Source organism: Ascaphus truei, chromosome 14, assembly GCF_040206685.1.
Source record: "Ascaphus truei isolate aAscTru1 chromosome 14, aAscTru1.hap1, whole genome shotgun sequence".
Classification (NCBI taxonomy): Eukaryota; Metazoa; Chordata; class Amphibia; order Anura; family Ascaphidae; genus Ascaphus; species Ascaphus truei.
This window is the reverse complement of record NC_134496.1, coordinates 58556741-58574190: the sequence shown is the minus strand read 5'-3', so window position 1 is coordinate 58574190 and position 17450 is coordinate 58556741. Positions and strand designations below refer to the sequence as shown.

General features: G+C 46.9%; 1 protein-coding gene across 1 annotated transcript in view; it reads right to left on the bottom strand.

The window, feature by feature from the left end:
* The window catches only part of AHSG (alpha 2-HS glycoprotein), a 40902-nt gene extending 23716 nt beyond the window's left edge, over positions 1-17186 (bottom strand). Inside the window, exons 1-3 of the mRNA XM_075571169.1 lie at positions 16909-17186; positions 16425-16535; positions 3904-3988 (exon numbers count right to left, since the gene is read on the bottom strand). Coding sequence (XP_075427284.1) covers positions 3904-3988; positions 16425-16535; positions 16909-17124 — 412 coding nt within the window. The 5' untranslated portion in view covers positions 17125-17186. The remainder of the gene's footprint in view (positions 1-3903; positions 3989-16424; positions 16536-16908) is intronic.
* Positions 17187-17450: the final 264 nt, after the last annotated feature.

Sequence of the window (17450 nt, the reverse complement as noted above, 5' to 3'; positions counted from 1 at the left end):
TGCAGGGGGCCAAGGTTTATGTGTCATGTGTTCAGAATATCCACAGTGCTATTCATATGCTTCTTTAAGCAAGTGTGTCTTAAGGTGGGTCTTAAAGGTGGATAGAGTGGGTGCTAGTCGGGTATTGAGGGGAAGGGCATTCCAGAGGTGTGGGGCAGTCAGTGAAAAAGGTTTAAGGTGGGAGAGGGCTTCAGATACAAAGGGGATAGAGAGAAGACATCCTTGAGAAGAAAACAAGAGTCTGGATGGTGCATAACGAGAAATTAGGGCTGAGATGTAAGGAGGGGCAGAAGAGTGTAAAGCTTTAAAAGTGAGGAGAAGAATGGAGTGTGAGATGTGGGATTTGATCGGAAGCCAGGAGAGGGATATCATGAGGGGAGATGCTGAGACAGATCTAGGAAAGAGTAGAGTGATTCTGGCAGCAGCGTTTAGGATAGATTGTAGGGGAGACAGGTGAGAGGCAGGAAGGCCGGACAGCAGGAGGTTACAGTAATCAAGACGGGAGAGAATGAGGGCCTGAGTCAGAGTTTTATCAGTCGAGCAACAGAGGAAAGGGCGTATCTTTGTTATATTGCGGAGGAAAAAGCGACAGGTTTTAGAAATGTTTTGAATGTGAGGGGCGAATGTGAGAGGAGTCGAGTGTGACCCCTAGGCAGCGTGCTTGGGCTACTGGGTGAATGATCGTAGTTCCAACAGTAATGTGGAAGGAGGTAGTAGGGCCAGGTTTTGGAGGAAGTATGAGGAGCTCTGTTTTAGCCATGTTGAGTTTAAGGCGGCAGAGAGGGGCATCCAGGATGATATAGCAGAGAGACATTCAGAAATTTTGGTTTGTACAGCAGGTGTAAGGTCAGGTGTTGAAAAGTATATTTGTGTGTCGTCGGCATAGAGGTGATAATTAAACCCAAAAGATGTTATTAGGTCACCTAGAGAGAGTGTTTACAGAGAAAAGAGAAGAGGTCCCAGGACAGAGCCCTGGGGTACCCCTACAGCGAGATCAATAGAGGAGGAGGAGGTGTTAGCAGAAGAGACACTGAAAGTACGATGGGAGAGGTAGGATGAGATCATGAATAGAGCTTTGTTCCGAATACCAAGATGTCAAATGCTGCAGTATGTCGCCCTGAAGAGTCTAAATGTCTCTATTTTGAGCAAACCAATAGGGAAGTTTTGGTTCATATTTATAGGACCACAACTAGAATAATAGACCCTTCCTCTGATGAAGCATTGACAAACTCGAGACGCATTGAGGCGACAGATCTACACACGACATCATGCAGAATGCTTTGACATCAGACGCTTAGCGTTTTCTCCCCGAGCCCACGAGGAAGTTGCTTAGAGCTCTGCATCTTTCTCTTCCTGTCAATTTGGACTTGAGTTTGTTCCCGCTATTGTTTTATGGCATTTGGCACGGTGTTCATCTACCAAAGGGACCTCACGGGACCATCTTGTCCAGCGACTGGGAGGGACTGTATAATTTTCTGCCAATACTTGTGAATTTTAAGTTTTGAAATTGTTTATATTTTTTATAAAGTGGTTTTATTGTTGAATTGATATTGTCTTTCCCTGTGCTCCATTTTCTTTTGTTTGTATGTTGCTTTGCAGTATGCCTGTTCGATCGTGGGAGAGAGTTCTGAGCTGCAGGATTGATTTTCTTGGGGATTTCTGGAGGTCCTATGATCAGTGCAAACCCAATTCTTTGTCTTTTTTTCATTTACTTTAGAAAGTTCAACCAAGGGTCGCAGATTCTATGGAACTTTGATATATTTTAGTTAAGGAGGGCCAAAAGTTTTTACATCAACATTAGAATGTTCAGTTTGTGTGTGAGCTGGGAAATTAATGGAGCTTTTATCCCAAGAGCCAGCAACAGAACAGCGAGCTGAGGCGAGGATATGTTAGATTAAAGTTTGAGTTGAATGGTTTACGTTATTTAAGGGTTTAGCTAGAATTTATACAACTAGGTTACTGGTTTCCATAACCAAATCTACTAGAGTGAACACTTTTGTCCAAAAGGGCTGGATGACTGGACAAGATCACCATATATAAGGTAGAGTACCGGCCAAGCTACAGCCACTCCAGCAAATACCTGAAGAACCTGGATAAATAACACTCAGCCTCAAAGGATATACCATTTAAGAAGAATTTTGAAAATAATTTCCTTAATAACTGTACTTATGGAAGTTTAAGAAGCTCTCTCCCAAATATCTTCCCACTCACATTTGAGATTTCAGTTTGAAAATCAGCCTCCGGTTGGGTCATTTATCTAGTTACTGTATGCTTGGAGGGTTACTCTATTGAAACCAATTCTCGATACAGGGTTGAAATTCGCCCCTTTTATGTAGACTTTGGAACTATAAGTATTTTCAAATGCTGTGTATCGTGGACAAATCTGTGTAGGAAATAAAGCTATTATGAAATGCATTAATTTGAGAAACTGCAAATGAGATAAGGAATATTTGTCACATACATTTTAACTCTATCAATTTTTCTTGTATAGTAAGTATCTTATGTAAGAATCCCACTTCTCCTTCTATGAACTAAAAGCTGACAGGGACATACAGTACCAGGGAAGAAATATGGATCGCCAAAGATAGGAGTCAGTTTTGAAGGAAACAAAGACAAATTTAGTCTAAATTTAGCATAGGTAGAACTTGATGGATACATGTCTTTTTTCAACTTCATCTACAATGTATCTATGTAACTATGTAGTTTAAACCCACTAATAGAAAGTTTCCAGATTTTAAGATGACGTTTATGATCGGGAAGGGGTACGTATAAACTGGGATTTTTTCACACCTACGCCATACCAGGAAAGCGTGTGTCGGCCGCTGCGATCGGCCGCAGGTGAGAAGCTGGCCCGTATCTCCACAGAACTCAAATAGCTAGACCTCCCCCTTTCTTTGGAGATAGCAGTAGTAACCTAGCTATGCAAGATCTTTTGTCTTTCCATTTTTGCATATCTTTAAACATTTTTGATGGAATAATAATTGTAAGGATTTGATAAAAGTATAGAAGTTGAGGGAGGATATTCATTTTTATCATACAACTACGACCCAACAAGGAGATGTGGTAATTATTCCAACATCATAAATCTGGACAAGTCTTAATTATTCCAAGATCATAAATCTTTTTTTCATTTTAGTGAAAAGTTCAGGAAAGTTATATTTACACAATGTTTGGTAACTCTTGGTTAGGTGGAACCCAGATTCTTCAAACTGGATTCTTATCATTTATATTTAAAATGTAATTGAACCAATTTAACCTTGTTTATAGGCAAATAAATATTTAGGGCATCCGACTTATTCGTGTTAATTTTGTATCTCACAATAGAACAAAACTATGAAAATGTTAAAGAAGTTTGTCACCTCTGTTCCTACCCTCTACTCTACATCTAATGCTTAACAAAAACTTTTGCAAAAACCATGAGTTCAGTTCCTTCCACTGACATTGCACATACAAATTACAACTATGTTTTTGCTTTAGTAGTTATAATTCCAGATCCTTCCAATTATACTCTAAAAAGCATATGATATGATCTGAGGTGCCATGTGTACATTTATGGTTTACAGTGCCATTGATGGCATACTCTGGATCAGTACAGTTCTGAACTGTGGAAATGAATTGTTAACAATGTCTCTTAAAAGCTGAACCTATACTGAACCCTTATATTAACACATTGGTTACAATTATTAAGCATATACAATATTGTTTAATGCCTGTACAGGCTTGTTATTGCGCTCATGTGTTATTTTCTAGAAATAAAATGTATCACACTACTTTTTTTCAGACAAACATGGACATATAACATGAAACGGACACAGTTTCCTTAGGAAATTAGGTCTTGCTTTCCTGGTTCAAATGTTGCTGTGAGTGCGCAATGAAAGTGGTATTGCTTTACGAAGGAATTACCTAATTCGGATTTGCAGTTCACACCACGAACAGTAAAGTTGCCACCCAGTTTCTGGAGTCTGACGTCACAGTCACCTTCTACAGCCTACAATGGCAGATCCCAAAGGAGAAATGTTAATTAAACGTAACATTGCTTTGCAATGTGCTGCTGCTGGCCCCTCTGACACTAAACATGTTATTCATATACTTTTGGATGTTAAAGAAACTCTTTCTAAGCCTTAGTTTCACAGAGAGAGTCATAATACGATATTTCAGAAGTGCTGAAGGAAGAAAAGGAGAATGGCTACAGTTAGTTCATTGCTAGAGCTGCTGTCCTGAATAGCAGAAGTTGTGGGTTCAATCCTGTTGGGTCTGGCACTGGTCCCCTCTTCATCACATGGGTCTTTAAAGTGATTGGTTTTAAGAATATATTTTAAGATGTGTGACTCATTTAAATATACTTTGTATAGACATTAGCATATCTCCCATGGTCACCTATATCTGATTTTTCCTTTTTTATATATCTCATTGTACCTCAGGCATGTTAATTTTTCTGCATGTCTCCCTAATTAATTTGGAGGGGACTGTGGCAGGACAGCCTGTAAGCGAGGTCAGACAATAGTCCACATGTGTAGTTTCAGGTTAAAGCAAATGTTGAGTGGTTTAATTTCTTCACAGCACAACCAAACATTTGGGCACCCTGTCCCTTTAAGGCAAAACAAAACTTATAAAAATAACACCTACTCCTCATAGGGAGAACATGCTAACATTCCAAGCCCTATCTATCGGGCTGGCTGGCTATGTCCAGTTCCCAACCCCTAAACATACATGTAGCCAGGTCCCCCTCTGCACAGCGGACCCTCTCCCCTCTCCAGATACTCACCGCGGCGGTAGGGAGTAGGGCGGCCGGTCGCGGGTGCGGGCGCGTGCATGACACGCATCTTCACTAAGCAGGGGGGAGACACTGGGCAGTAGCGGAGCGGCGTTAAGGAGTATCGGTGGCTCCATTAGAGGCGCCGCCATCTTAGCTGTGCGCACGCATGCGCAGGATGACGGAGGCCCTCGGCTAGCTCACGCATGCACAGTGATAGCACGCGAATCCCCACTAATGAGGAGAAGGCTCTCAGCAGGGACTTCAAGTCGCATGAGCCTTAGGACACCCCACGTGATTCCAGGGACCCAATAGGGTGTGAGGATCCTCATAGGCAGGATAGAGAAGCTGTCACAGAGCCCACGCTAGCCAGTCAGCGCCAGTAGAGGCTAGGGGAAGGAGGCGAGGGTGCAGGGGTCAGTGACCCACTGCACTAGGCCAGCAGCCCCCTAGACCCCAGTTAGCCCTGAGCCACTCATGCTTCAGGGACAAGCCCTAAGTTAGGGACCCTGCCCCATTAGCATATACTGTGTCAGTTAGGGACACAGCGGACGCTGCGCTTCCCACCAAGAGGCTTGGGATCAAGCCTACTCCGCAGAGAGAGCGGAACTGTCCCCAGGGTGGACTGCTCTGACCGATCACCAAGCAGAAGGAACTGGACGTCGCCAGGAGGTCGTCGGATCCTTTTTGAAGATCCTTTGAACGCCCAGGTGCCGTCGCACTGGGCAGGTATTGTTACACACGTGTACCACCTACAGAGTTCTCACACATAGTTGCAGCGCTGACCATGGGACAAGGGTTATACTGTGGACACGGTGTGGGGGTATATGGTGGTGGGCAAGGGGTATACACTCATAAGTGGGAGTGAAGGACACTGGGACTTAGAGAGTACTAGCTGATATACCCGGCGTTGCCCGTGATGTAATGTTCTGGCTCCCCCATCCTCCCTCTCAACTCCCTTCCCCCCCTCTTCACAGCTGTTCAGGCTTCCTTCCCTTCTCTCCTGACTCCCTCTCTCCCGACTACCTCTCTCCCCCCCCCCCCCCTCTCCCGACTCCCTCTCTCCCCACCCCTCTCTCCTGACTCCCTCTCTCCCCCCCTCTATCCTGACTCCCTCTCTCCCCCCTCTCTCCTGACTCTCTCTCCCACCCTCTCTCCTGACTCCCTCTCTCCCCCCCTCTCTCCTGACTCCCTCCCCCATCTCTCCTGACTCCCCCCCCTCTCCTGACTCCCCCCCTCTCTCCTGACTGACTCCCCCCTCTCTCCTGACTGACCCCCCCCATCTCTCCTGACTGACTCCCCCACCTCTCTCCTGACTTACTCCCCCTCCTCTCTCCTGACTGACTCCCCCCTCTCTCCTGACTGAATACCACCCCGCCTGTCCGCTGTGCGCCGCCATCTTACCGGAGGCAGCTGCAGGAGGAAGGGGGTCCTTCCGGAGGCTGCCTGCCCACTGCCTGTCCCCCCGCTGGGGAGGAAGGGAAATGAGCGGCGGGGAGGGAGGGAAGTGAGCGGCGGGGAGGGAGGGAAGTGAGCGCCGGGGAGGGAAAGAAGTGAGCGGTGCAGGGTGGCGCACGTGAGGGTGAGTGTGTGTGTGGTCGAGGGGGAAGAGAGTGGCAGTTGGGTGACATCATAGAGCCACCAATCTGATTGGCCAGAGGCTGAGGACCAATCAGATTCACCGCATCTAGCACTAACCTTTCGAATTTATATATTAAGATAAGAATATATGCATGTTCAGTAAAGGTTACTTTTGTTTATTCATACCAAGTGTGTGTCATTGGTTTGAGTCCTGTGAGGGGCCCCTCCCGCCCGGGCAGGATCCCTCCCAGGTGGAGGCGTTGCACCACGAGAAAGAGATATATTTGTACCCCAGGCTCCCCGAGCGGAGGCTTAGGCTCCTGAGGGCCACACAGGTAATATACAGCATCAGTAGCATCTGTGTGCACAGGGAACACCCGTTGCATTTGGAGGCGCTGCTGAGATCAGCCCTGGGGTGCCCTATTCAGTAGTTCACGTAGTATCGTATCAGTCAGCATGCCTACGCTCACGCCGCAACAAGTGGGCGAATGGGCCGAGAAACTAGGAGAACTCCTGCGACACATGGTCACCGTAGGAGGGGTGCCCACCCATGTACCCATGTTCACTGTCTGCAGTGCAGTAAGGACATTACCTGTCTGGCGGGAGCCCGCCTCATCAGTAAGCACTACCACCTTGACCAGCAAGAGAACACCCTACTACTGGCCACAGAACAAGCTCTACACCCTGATAGAGGCCCCCAAGTAGTGTATCTACCAGAAACCTTACCGCAAGGGTGCCCTCTCATTTACCCTGGAACAGTCTCTAGTTATGCAACTTCCCCTACCAGACATGCGGGTTGGGAAGGCAAAGATATGGCCGCCAGTACTCCCATCAGATCGGACGTATCCCTACCACGAGTGACTTTCCTTTTTGATGCCAGGCAAGGGGCCACCAGCTGGGCCGGTAGCCCACCAACATCACCGGCCCCTGACAGATTAACGAGCAGCTTCACACCAACCCCTAACATGGGAGCGGGGATCAGCTAGTGGCGGCTCAATGCTGGGAGTGACATTCCCGCAGCTTGTGGAAGCTATAACTACGTCAGCACAAGCTCAGAATTATCGGAAGCTGAAGGCGTTTACAGGAACAGTTCCTTTCCCCGCAGGTGAAGAAGGCATCGAGTCTTGGAAGGAACACACCTTCAAGGTGATCGATGAACGGCCCTGCTCTGAAGCGGTAAAACAGCAGAGAATCCTGGAAAGCCTCAGACCCCTGACATCCACCATGGTCAGTGAACAGCGCGATCAAGACCCTGATCTCTCTGCTCATCAGATGGTAGAGTTGTTAATCCAGATCTATGGCAAAGATGACGATGAAAGTGAGCTGTGGTTCAAATATATAGTCTCAGACAGAAAGAGAAAGAAGATCTGTCAGATTTCCTTCAACGAATTCAACTGGTACTTTGGAAATTGCGAACTTGCGACCTCATTTCGCCTCAGCTATGGATGAATACCGGCGCAAGCAGTTCCTCCGAGGGGCCATTCCCACTCATCACATAGTGATCATGATTAGGTGCTCCCTATTACAGGGGTCTCCCCCTACATTCATGGACATTTTGGGGCTAGTGAAGGGGCATGAAGCCTATACAAAGCTAGATACGTCCACCAAGGTCAAAGAACAGCTTATGAGTGACATTCAGGGAGCCTCCGCTCACCGGGTCAAGAAACCTGTCAAAGAAGAAGAGGAGCCACCCAAGTCGCCCTCAATGAAAGGCCGAACTTCTGGGAAATCATCCCCCACTTACCCAAGACGGTTTGATCCCAAGGATATTGTCTGCTATGGCTGTGGGCCATTTCTCCAGAGAGTGCCCAGAAGGAGGCAACCAAGAAAATAAAACTGCAAGTAAAGGAAGCTCTGCTAAGTCCATGATCTGCCGGATACAGACCACAGAAGCCAAGATATCCGAGGCCATCCCTGAGCCTCCCGAAACTCCTACTGACCCAAGCACTGACGATGGAACTCCCCCAGGGGATGCTTACAGTCAGGTAGGCCCATCTGCGTGTGGTACTAGAAGGGATCTATGCATCTGCCCTACTGGACACCGGATCCCAAGTTACCATAATATACAGACAATTCTATGACCAGCACCTCAAACACTGTCCCCTGCGGTCGGCGGAACATATGAAGGTGAGGGGGTTAAGTAACGAAGTTTACCCCATCGATGAGATTGTAAGGGTTCAACTGGAGATACTCCAACTGAACACCGGCAAGAAACATCCCATGGATGTGGAAGCAATATTATGTCCCGAGCCTCAAGAACAGTGTCAATACCCGATCATCTTGGGAACGAATACTGATATAGTGCGAGCTGTAATCAGAGCATACTTGAAAGAGACCAACGAATTACCAATGGCCAATCCACTCCTTGACCCTGTACTATGGGAGGAGTGCAACCGGGTTTATGCCTAAAAGCGTCACGGGGACCTCTACAATCGTCAACGAGGACTGACGACAATTTTACCAGGGGGACTGCAACGTATGGCCGTCTGGTGCTGTTATCCCGATCGAGATAAGACCAACCATCTTTTCTCTCTGGAGAGTACCTCTGAGGAAGAGGTTCAGAGAGGGTATAGGGTAATACCCGAAGTGAGAGAGTGGACGACTAAAATTCCTCTACGAACCTACGTATATGTTCAGAAAATCTCCCCATTCCCGAAGGACCTTGATGCAGGACGAAGTTTGGGCCGCATATATCCGGTCAGCCCTGTGGAAACAGTGCCACAGGTGAATGCCGCTGCAGTGGATGAGCAGTTAGTCAATCTGGATTTCAATTTCGGAGATTCGACGCTGCCAACTGAGTGGAAGGGTCGACTGAAAGCCAAGTTGAATGAACGAAGGACGGTGTTTTCCACAAGTGAGATGGATGTGGGTTGCTGTCAAAGCACCAAACACACCATTAGATTGAGTGACGCCACTCCATTCCGTGAACGCACTAGTCGCATCGCCCCCAGGGATGTGGACAATGTAAGGAACGTCCTGAAAGAAATGGAGGCCGCTGGGATTTTAACGGAGTCTCTGAGTCCTTACGCCTCACCCATAGTGATGGTGAGGAAGGAGAACGGATCCGTAAGACTGTGTGTCGATTATCGAACCCTGAACAATCGTACGGTACTTGACCAATATAACCTTCCTCGCATTGAAGAGATTCTGAATGCTCTAATCGGGAGCCAATGGTTCAGTGTTCTCGACTTACGATCTGGGTACTACCAGGTACCTATGAGTGCAGAGGACCAGGAAAATAGCCTTCGTCTGCCCCCTGGGTTTCTACCAATTTACGCGTATGCCCCAGGGTATATGTGAGGACCCTGCTACCTTCCAGCGACTATTGGAGACATGAACCCTCGGGAGTGTCTAGTCTACCTGGATGACATCATGGTCTTCGGGAAGACCCTGGAGGAGCACGAAGAGAGGCTGCTTAAGGTGATAGACCATCTTGGGAAAGAAGGATTGAAGTTGTCGTTCGACAAGTGTCAGTCCTGTCACACCTCGGTGACTTACGTGGGACACATCGTGTCTGCTCAAGGAATTGCCACCGATCCGGCCAAAGTAGAAGCGGTAGTGAACTGGCCTCGTCCCGAGAATGTCACGGAACTGCGATCATTACTGGGCTTCTGTGGGTATTACCGTCGCTTCGTGGAAGTGTACTCCAGTCGAGCTAAACCCCTGAACCATCTTTTGAAGATATATACCGAAGATACAGGAAGGAAGGCCACTTCGGCCGTCAACCATTTGGCAATAAGTGGACGTCCGAGTGTGAACAGGCCATACTGAATTTGAAGAAAAGCCTGAGTGAAGCACAGGTGCTTGCATACGCTGATCCAGAACAACCCTACGTTCTGCACGTGGATGCGAGTCTCAATGGACTGGGCGCAGTCTTACATTAGAAGCACCCCGAGGGTCTTCGGCCTATAGCCTACGTCAGCCGCAGTCAGACACCCAGTGAACAAAAATACCCTGTACACAAGTTAGAGTTTCTGGCTCTCAAATGGGCGATCACGGAAAAACTCCATGATTATCTTTACGGTGTTACGTTTGAGGTAAGGACAGACAACAATCCCCTCATGTACATTAATACCTCCCCCAAATTGGATGCATCAGAGCACCGATGGCTGGCAGCCCTATGCAATTACAAATTCTCTCTGAAATATAAGCCGGGGCCTTTGAACATCGAAGCTGATGCTCTATCCCGACGACCAGGACTAAGTGCTACTCCCGATGATGAGGAGTGGAAAGAAATCCCGGGTCCAGGGATGTGAGCAATGTGTAGCATAGCTGCCATCATCAATGATCAAGTGGCCTTCTCAGACCTATGGGTTGCAGATTCCTTAGGGTGCCAGTCGCAGGCTATCCCAGCTGCCTACTGTGATCCAAAGGGGATGAATATAACTCATGACATGGTAATATGATGGAAAGACCTGGTGGACTACAAAGTGAGAGACCCGGTAATCAGCATCATTCGGCAAGCTGTTCAAAGAAAGAATCCAGCCCTACTGAAACGTGCTCCCAGAGACCTGATCGCGTTGCTAATGCGTGAGGTGGACAAGTTTGAAATTGACAATTGCTTACTCTATTGGGTAGTAAAATATCACAACCACCCTGATAGGCGACAATTGGTTCTACCCCAGAATTTAAGATATATGGTATTGAAGACTCTACATGATGAACATGGACATCTCGGTGTAGAGAAGACCTTTGGGTTGGTCAGAGACCAATTCTTCTGGCCCAAAATGCGAGAAGTGGTAGAACAACACTGTCGCCGTTATTCTCGGTGTATACAACGCAAGACCCTGCCTACAAGAGCAGCACTCATAGGCCATCTGAAGAGTTCTGGCCCAATGGACCTAGTGTGTATGAACTTTCTGTGCATTGAGCCCGATACCCGAGGAATATGCAACGTGCTGGTCATCATGGACCATTACACCCGGTATGCTCAGGCCTTCCCCACTGAAGACCAGAAAGCCATCATGGTGGCAAAAATACTATGGGAGAAGTACTTTGTTCACTACAGTCTTCCAAACCGGCTTCACTCAGACAAAGGTCGAGATTTTGAGAGCACTCTGATCCTGGAATTGCTCAAAATGCTGAATATTGCTAAATCGCGGACAACGCCATACCATCCCGAAGGAGACGCTTTGCCAGAACGATTTAATAGGACCTTGTTGGACATGCTCGGAACCCTGAAGGGTGCGCAGAAAACTGAATGGAGTCGACACGTGGAGGCCTTGGTACACACGTACAACTGTACCAGCCATGAGTCAACTGGATTCTCTCCATACTTCCTTATGTTTGAGAGGCGAGACTGCCAGTAGATGTACGTCTTCGAGTGTTAACGGATGGGATACACAATGCTACCCATTTCAAATATGTGCAAAGACTTAAGGATAGTTTGCAACAAGCTTACCAACAGGCTGAGAAGTCTGCAGCTAAACTGAATGCCGGCAACAAAAGACGATACGACCATAAATTCAAATATCGGGAGCTACGTCCTGGGGACGCTGTGCTGCTTCGTAATCTGGGAGTCCCAGGAAAACATCAATTGGCGGACCGATGGAGAGATGGTGTATATGAGGTGGAGTCACAGATGCATGGCCTCCCGGTCTATCGCATCAAAGACACTGAAGGCCGGGTAAAGGTTTGGCATCGTAATCATCTTCTCCGCATTCCACAAGTGGGAGACGAGGAAGCAGAAATACTGGCCACACCGCTGAATGGTGAGTCCGATTCCTCAGAGGTTGGTCAAGAGACAGTAAGTAATTATACCAACTCTGAAACTCCTGAAGATCCTATGGAAGGACCCTCTCAAAGGGACTATTCCACTGAAGGGGCATCTCCCGGAGGAGCTACGGGTAAAGGGCCCTGTAGGCCAACGCCTACTAAGGCGGCTCCAACCGGCCAGCCTTTGGATCCACAGATCACATGCTTTGTGCCAAACAGAGACTGTTCAGAGACATTTCTCCCCTCAATGGAAGAGGCTGAGCCTCAGGACTGTACCTATTACTCCCCAGAGGGAGTTGCTGAAGAACAGCTCCGTAGGAGCCAAAGAGTAAGGTACCCTCCAAACTGGGTAACCTATGACAAAATTGGGGCACCCCATTATGAGGCTCAGCAGTGGGCTCGCAACAAAGTGCAGTCCGTCATTGTGATGTTCAATGAAATGTACAATCTGATATAGAGCTGACAAGTGTAAGATTGTATTTGATTGCTGCATTTTTATTATATAATGATGTCGTGCCATTTTCATTATATAACTGCTGTATATAGTTACATAAGTCATGTGTCCCAAGCGAGGTCGTTGGGGTTTTTGCCAGGGGGTGGATGTAGCCAGGTCCCCCTCTGCACAGTGCCCCCCCCCCCCTCTCCAGGTACTCACCACGGCGGATGGGAGTAGGGCGGCCGGTCGCGGGTGCGGGCGCGGGCAAGTGTGTGCGCACGACACGCATCTTCACTAAGCAGGGGGGAGACACTGGGCAGTAGCGGAGCGGCGTTAAAGAATACCGGTGGCTCCCTCAGAGGGCGCCGCCATCTTAGCTGGTACGCACACATGTGCAGGATCATGGAGGCCCTCGGCTAGCTCGCACATGCACAGTGGTACCGCGCGAATTCCCACCAATGAGGAGAAGGCTCTCAGCAGGAACTTCAAGTCCCATGAGCCTTAGGACACCCCACGTGATGCCAGGGAACCAATAGGGTGTGAGGATCCTCATAGGCAGGATAGAGGAAGCTGTCACAGAGCCCACGCTAGCCAGTTGGCGCCAGTAGAGGCTAGGGGAAGGAATGAGGGTGCAGGGGTCAGTGACCCACTGCACTAAGCCAGCAGCCCCCTGGGCCCCAGTTAGCTCTAAGCCACTCAGTCAGTTTGTGGTGCTTCAGGGACAGGCCCTAAGTTAAGGACCCAGCCGCATTAGCAGTGTCAGTTAGGGACACAGAGGACGCTGCGCTTCCCACCAAGAGGATTGGGATCAAGCCTACTCCGCAGAGAGAGCGGAACTGTACCCAGGGTGGACTGCTCTGACCGATCACCAAGCAGAAGGAACCGGACGTCGCCAGGAGGTCGTCGGATCCTTTTTGAAGATCCTTTGAACGCCCAGGTGCCGTCGCACTGGGCAGGTATTGTTACACACGTGCACCACCTATAGAGTACTCACACATAGTGGCAGCACTGACCATGGGACAAGGGTTATACTGTGGACACGGTGTGGGGGTACACAATGGTGGGCAAGGGGTATACACTCATAAGTGGGAATGAAGGACACTGGGACTTATAGAGTATAAGAATATATGCATGTTCAGTAAAGGTTACTTTTGTTTATTCATACCTAGGGCCTCATGCAGTAAGCTACTGTACAAATTCATGGGTGAAGGGTGGGTATCGGGCCAGTGTGGCTTAACCCCTTAATTACCTCTGCGGTTATTATCCGATAAGGTGTTTAAGGGGTTAATTGATATCTGAATGCAATTACAATGTATTGGCTTTGTTTTGGCTATGTATTTTGTGGGCAAGACAAGGATGTTGCTGGCGACGGAGACTTCTTATTGATGAGGTCAGTAGTGCTTTATTTATTTGAATATGCTAGTTAATGTTTTTAATAATGGGCAAATAATCTATTATCCATATCTGGATAATAGTTATTTTGCACATTATTGTACTGTAGGTGTTGGGGGGGGGGGTGTATGTATTGAATGTATAGGCCAGGTTTATTTTTTTTACATTCAGGGTTTGTTCCATGGTTCTGCGTGGGACCTCTGGCCTGTGGGTCACCTCGTGTATCCCATGGGTATCAGGCTGGTGGTTCCATGGGTGACACATGCGGGGATGAAACGGTGGCCTCACATCTGTGGGGGCACCGCGGACCCGTAGTCTGCGGGGATGAAGCTGTGTGGTCCCACTTCTTTGGGGGCACCGCCGACCCGTAGGTGCGGGGATGAAGATGTGCGGTCCCACTTCTGTGGGGGCACCGCGGACCCGTAGTGAGCACCCATGAGTTCCCCAGACCCCTGTGGGAACCACCCGAGGCCCCGCAGACACCTGTGGGTCTGACCCGGGGCTCCCAGACATCCTTGGGCCTACCGTGGGGACCCAATTGTGGCCCACGGTGACCCAAGGAGACCACCTGGGGGCCATGGTGCTGGCGGGACCCACCAGCAGGCCTCCAGAACCTGTTTGAAAAGGGCTGCTGGTACCCTTTAGGTCTGTCAGGTGCCCTGTCAGCCCACCGGGGACTCGCGTAGGGCTGCGTTATGAACCCTGTATGTAAAAGGATAAATCTTGTATTTATGGGGGGGCACAGGGGGTGGGTAATGTATTTAATAAATATAATGATGTTTATTATGTATCACTGTATTGTTTTTAATGTGGGTACTGGGGGTGGGGGGGGGTTCCCCAACGGTATGTGGGTAGGCCTCCCTTGTGGGTATTGGGTGAGGGTGGTTAGGCCTCACGGGGTGGGGGGTTAGTGTGGGAGGGTATGTAGGCCTCCCGAGTGGTGGGTGAGGGTGGGTTAACCCCTTAATGACTTTAGCGGTTAATAACCGCTATGGTGATTAAGGGGTTAGGGGACATTACGTTGGATGTTTTCATTATTGTGTCTGTTTTGCAGCAGCGGAGGGGGCCATGGGCAGGATGAAGAGGAGGATGGCCTTCATCGTGGCAGCCGGACATGGGTGGTGAGTACTATATGTATTTAATGTATTTATTGTTGTTTATGTATTTTAAATACACAGGGTGTGTATGTTGTTTATTGCAATGTTTATTGGGGTATGATACTCTTTGATAAAGGGCGTTTGCCTGAAACTCGGCAGAGTGTTTTACCTGATGTTCCCCATGCATATGCCATGATTAAAATATAATTTTTTAACCTCATTTTTGCTTGTGTTTAGCCCCAATTCTTTTACAGCTGTGCTCCGTTCTAATCCTTGGATTGTTCTTCTCTGCTACTGACTGGTGTGATGCACGCAACAGGATAAACTGCTATTCATGTGAGTACTACATTTTCTCCATTATTCAGTTGGGGAGAAGCTGACCACTATAAGTGCTACTCAAGAGGAATATTTTCCAGTGGTGTACATCTACTGGATTATTATATATCTACACAGTAATTTATCACCACTATGTGGATGGTTATTGCATTTAACCCCTCATATGAGATGCTTATGCACTGGGTCTATGAGTCTCACCAGGCTTTATCAGAGTTTATCCAACATACAATAATATTCATTATTCAGGACTTTATCTGAACGACTTGTTTCCTTTACATACTGAGCACCGATATTTGGAACTTGTTTCTATATATATACGACCAATATTTATAAGAAGAAGAAATATAGGGGAAAAAATCCTGTCTCTATGGCCCTGCACAATATGCTTGAAGTTGTCTTCCCCTTGGTTGGGAAACTATAAGCCCCATTCATTTGATTGTGGCTGCATTTTTCCTGAGCAAAATATTTGCTCAACACTTTTATAATTGAATTACCACAATTAACTGAAACTAATGGCGAATTGTACATATGGATGTTATATATAAAACACAACACACACCAATTTTATCTTGTTACAGTGCAAACAAAATCATTGTTGTATATTATTGGAATAGTAAACACCTCCAGGAGAAACATTGGGAGAGGTAGAAAGAGTAAATAAATTATACAATTCAAAATGTTTACCCATAATTCTAGCTACACAATGTGTGTACAGTACATGATCTTTGCAACCCTAATACATGCCTACTTACGATACAATGTTGGGGCCTCTGCCATTGTGAGCTGACATTGGCTTTTAATCTGTGTTTGGCAAACCCACTGTCATTTTCTTCTGGTAAGACCATCTTCAAGTCCCAAGAGAAAACATTGCCACACACTACTGTATGGATGAGGGATAATGGCATTGCGGCTGGGGTGAGTATCATGCCTGGCTTTAGAAGACTACAAGATCCTTCTTTCTAATAAAGTGAAGTTCCTACAGCAGTTCTATCAGATGTTTTATTAACCACAGATAAGTACTGTCATTTTTCTTTTCTTTTTCTCTATTTTTCTTTTTTGGGAGACAAACCTGCTTCATAATTTTCTTCTCTATTTAAAGTAATTGAAAACATACCTGTTCTATAATTGTCCTTACAGTGCAGTTTTGTACAGGCGTGGGGCTCACTGCAGGGCATTTAGTCTCCAAAAGGTCCAACTCCAGCAGGAATATTTCTCCAGAGGGTGTCTGAAAACACAAAGATCAGAAAACTTCAGATTGTTCCTTATTTTTGTATAAGGCAATAAAGTTGCATGCAGACATTGGTCCGCTGCTCTCTGCTCATACATAGAGATGAATGACAAATGTGATTCTTTCAATATAATTTTGCATTCCTGTTATTTCATTCGACAGCTTTTTATGTCTTATACGCTAAAATGAGCAACTAACTAGCAATGACTAAAGTTTTGTGTAAGAATATGTACATAATAATAATCCTTTACTCGTTTTATAGCCCTTTTGCATTGCAGCCCCCTCTGGAGGGAAAGGGGATATGCATGGGTTAGAATTCCATTTTTTTCAATGAAAGTGTGTCTTCCATTGTTGCATGTTTCTTACTCACCCCAGACAGTACTTTCACATTTTCAACCCGATTCACAACATACTTGTATCCATGATGATGCCCGGCATTAATGTGGTGCAGAGCGACCGCAGCTGCTTCATGTGTCTCAGGATCATCGCAGTCAAGAACTCTACCAATAGGTCTGGTAGATAATGGGAAAGCTAAGCAAATGAGCAACTGAGACAAAAGCAATGACACCAGCAGCAACCTCATCATATCTGCAGTGTTGCCCTGTAGTCGTCTGAGGTGTATGTCTAGAAATTATGACTGGAAGTACAACGTATGGCACTGTCCTTATATACAGTATACATATGAAACTATTTAAATAATGCCAGGAAAAATATTTGTTCTGGCTCCTGGAATCTGTACACATGAAACAGAAAAATAAACATTTAGGAAATCAATGTGTCTGGTTAATCTTTCCCTAATGAATTTTTTTTTTCAACTCGATTTTTATTAGCAATTTTTTGGGGGAGGGGGTACAGAAAAATAAAAGGTTATTGGAGGGGAAGGGATGGTTTGGGAATACATTTGTGATCCAT